At 56.1% G+C, this 3,530-nt stretch overlaps 1 protein-coding gene across 1 annotated transcript; it reads right to left on the bottom strand.

Moving 5' to 3' along the window:
• Positions 1-268: 268 nt before the first annotated feature.
• Positions 269-1,490, bottom strand: ID1 (inhibitor of DNA binding 1). The gene is made up of 2 exons (XM_027078648.1): positions 965-1,490; positions 269-726 (listed from the first exon to the last, which is right to left on the bottom strand). The coding sequence occupies exons 1-2, from the start codon at positions 1,385-1,387 to the stop codon at positions 685-687; spliced, it is 465 nt and encodes a 154-aa protein (XP_026934449.1). The 5' UTR covers positions 1,388-1,490; the 3' UTR covers positions 269-684.
• Between the last annotated feature and the right edge of the window lie 2,040 nt (positions 1,491-3,530).

Below are 3,530 nucleotides of genomic sequence, written 5' to 3' on the forward strand. Positions count from 1 at the left end.
CCCCAGGTGACCCATACGACCCAAGGACCACTTTGAGAAACACTAAAAGTCTAAAGGATTTAATTTTATGACACTAGGGAGCGGGGAAATGGCCAGGGATGGGGGGAAAGAATAGACTTTAAAGACACCGGAAACACTCATTTCAGGTCAGTAAAAGCGACAGTCCAGATGTGGCCTTCCAGTCCCCTCCCCCTAGCAGCAGCTGCGAAAAGGGTCAGGGGTCACCCCAGCCCAGACCCCTCCCCTCAATCCAAGAATTCACTGCAACTTCACCATCGAAAGTATTTGTTTAATAACAACAACCAAAAAAAAAAAAAAACCCCACAGAACTATTGTAAAACAATATTCTCAGTCGGTGATCATTGTAATATACAATACAAAGCAATTAATTTCCTCAGAAATCTGAGAAGCACCAAACGTGACCATTTTTTAAAATGTCTGCTTTTCAAAAAATAGAAACACACGGGGGGACTCCCCCAAGTCTCTGGTGGCTGGCGGGCGAGGAGGGAGGGTCAGCCTGCTCTGTCAGTCCCCCAGCCCCGGGCTGGATCCAGCAAGCGCCCAATGGCCGCCAATCTGTCTTGTTCCTCCCCAGCTCCGGCGAGGCGCTTGGAAGGACCCGAGAACAGTTATTCCTCTCGCCCCTTGAAGGGCTGGAGTCCGCCGGTCCCTGAGGGCGGCGCTTCAGCGACACAAGATGCGATCGTCCGCTGGAACGCACGCCGCCTGTGATGAAACGGAGAGAGAAGTGAGACGGGCAGGTTGGAGGGGACAGGGCTGCAAGCCCCTCTTCCCCAGGAAACACGAGGAGGCAGCACCTTTTCCAATCTCCTTGGGCATCCTTGAGCAGCTAGGTGCCCGAAAGGATGGGGCGGACATAGGGTCAAGTAACCCCTCCCTCTCTGGGCCTCAGTTTCCCCATCCGTAGAAGGAAAATGATCTCGTACTCCAACTCGGACCTCACCTCTGCCGCCAGGGCGCTGATTTCGTCGTTAAGGGTGCTGAGCGGAGCCCGGACGGGGAGTCCCCGGCCCCCGGGGGTCCCGACTTGGGATTCCGAGTTCAGCTCCAACTCCAGGTCCCAGATGTAGTCGATGACGTGCTGGAGGATCTCCACCCTGCTCACCTTGCGGTTCTGGGGCAGGGTGGGCACCAGCTCCTTGAGGCGCGAGTAGCAGCCGTTCATGTCGTAGAGTAGCACGTTCACCTGCTGCTCGTCTAGCAGGGCGGGCAGGCGCGCCCCGGGGCCGCCGGCGCAGCGCGAGATGGCCACGCTCTGCTCGGACAGGCAGCGCACTACCTCGCCCGCACCGCCCGCAGTCTTGCCCGCCTTCAGAGCGCAGCTGGGGCCCGCGGCGGCCGCGGCGCTGCCACTGGCGACCTTCATGATTCTGGCGTCTGGGTGAGAGAAGGTGAAGCGGACGGAGGAGGCGGACGACGGGAGTGCAGGATGAAGTTGAAACGGTAAAAAGACTGCTGTAGAAAGCTAAATGCGAGCCCCACCGCCCGACTTTTATAGAGACGCCGCGGCGCACCCACCCGCCCACCTTGGGGGCGGCCTCAGACGTTCAAAAACAGCCAATGGGAGGTCTGGAGGCGCGGCCTAGAGAGCTTCTGGGTCCCGCCTCCTGCTCTACTAGTGCACCTTCACCGGCGTGGAAAGGGACCCGAGACTCAAGAACAGAGAGAGTGGGAGGACACGGTGCAAGGTCGCTAGTGGAGGCAAGGGCTGCCTTGGGCTCCTCGGGAAGGAGGCTAAACCGGTATTACCAATAACGAAAAGATTCCAAGAATCAGTTTTCCCAGGTTCATTTTCTCACTTTTCCAGCCCCATTTTACAGATGAGGGAAACTGAGGTCCCGATGGAGAAGCAGCGGGATCTGGGTCGCCCAGTACTTGAGCCTGGGCTTCTGGACCCTATTGGAAGATTATCTCTGGGACCCTGATCTCCCAAATATTTGAGCTGAAACTTAAAGCGGGCCCTCCTTTACACTCTGCCCACCGGGGCGGTGTCCTTTCCCAATTCCCAGAGAATGTTGCTGGTTAATGTTCCTGGGACCAGGCGGGCTAACCCAGGCCCCTTGGGATGGGAGCAATTAATTCTGGAAAGTCTTCCTCCAGGATTGGGGACTGGGTCTCTGGGACCTGAACAAGATAGAAGGCGCCCAGAGTGGACTGCCTTCCCTGATTCTCCCCTGGATTTACAGCCCCCTGCAAAAATTCCCCAAATCTGCATCATTAAGTAATTAAAATTTTTTTCTCCCTTTTTGCCTTTCCCCCAAAGACCTCGGATCAGGGTCTCCCTCCCACGGCGCGGCAGCTGCGGAGCTCGAGTCTCCCCCCTCCCACCCACCCCACTCCCGGGGCTGCTCTGTGTCAGCGTCTGAACAAGCGGCTCAGACCGTTAGACGCCAGGCCCGTGACGTCACCCATTCATAAAACCCGGACGGGCTGTCAGGCTGGCGCCGCGCGGGCGGTCGCCATGGAGACGGCAAACCCAGCCCCGGAGCTCCCCAGCTACCCCCAGCTCCGCCAGTCACCTGCAGGCCTCGGGTGGGAGGCCTGGGAATGCCCTCCTCGCGGGCGCGGGCGCTGGGCAAGGGTCACCTTACCTCCCCGCCCCACACCTCTCCACCAGGCCCACAGCTCCGGCCACTTGGGAGGTTTCTTCACTGCCTCCTCCCCACCTCAAGCTCCCAGCTCACGCCTGGGGAAAGAGTTCCGATTCCAACTCTGCTGCAGGATGAATTTAGTTGAGTCTCGGGCCCTCTCTGAGCCCGAACTTCTGCCTGGTATCTCGATAATGACAAAGGTGACGATTTATTGCATTCTTACTTGGTGCCAGGCACTGTGTGAAGAGTTTGCTTTGTCAATCTTACGCGGTCCGCGCCACAACTCTTAAGAGGGGAGTTGTTTGGTTTCTTTATACAAAGGAGGAAACCGAGGCTCAAAAAGCTTCCCAGGAGCCAGAGCTGTTGTAATGGCTGCATTATTATAACAAGGGCACTTTATTGTAATGCAGTTCCTTCCTGCCAGGGTAGGCAGTCTGCCCCCAGAGCCCTGAATAGGCTAGAGGCGGGGAAACTGAGGCTCAGAATAGCCATCCAAGGTCACACAGCGTTAGCGGGGCTAAAATTCTGTGCTCACATAGGAGAGGATGATATTATGGCCCCTTTTCCCCCTGCAATTAATTCACTGGGTATCAGCGAGTTTCCTTTTCCCACAGGTTGGGGGAGGGGCCGATAAACCGGCCCCCTGCCTCCACATCTGGAAACCAGGAAAGCTGATCAGCGAGACCAGCTTCAAAGGAGAGAGATCACTAATTAGCTGCACTCCTCATCCCCTTAGCACTCCCCTACCCCAAACTCTCCAAACGCCCTAGACCTTGTTTAGCAATCCTCTAATGATTGGAGAGAACTTTTTGCTGTGCAAAGGAATTGGAAGGACAATGACCAACCAGAGGAAATTAGAATATTAATTCATTACCTAGTGTTTATTAATTGATCCAGCAATTCTACTTGCTGGAATCA

This window comes from Aethalodelphis obliquidens, unplaced genomic scaffold, assembly GCF_003676395.1.
Source record: "Aethalodelphis obliquidens isolate GAN/ISIS:26980383/991018 unplaced genomic scaffold, ASM367639v1 scaffold42, whole genome shotgun sequence".
Classification (NCBI taxonomy): domain Eukaryota; kingdom Metazoa; phylum Chordata; class Mammalia; order Artiodactyla; family Delphinidae; genus Aethalodelphis; species Aethalodelphis obliquidens.

Excerpts from the sequence above, each read along its gene's own strand:
- ID1 (XM_027078648.1), bottom strand. The coding sequence starts at position 1,387 with ATGAAGGTCGCCAGTGGCAGCGCCGCGGCCGCCGCGGGCCCCAGCTGC. Across the intron at positions 727-964 it reads TCAGCGCCCTGGCGGCAGAG|GCGGCGTGCGTTCCAGCGGA; the intron begins GTGAGGTCCGAG and ends GTTTCATCACAG.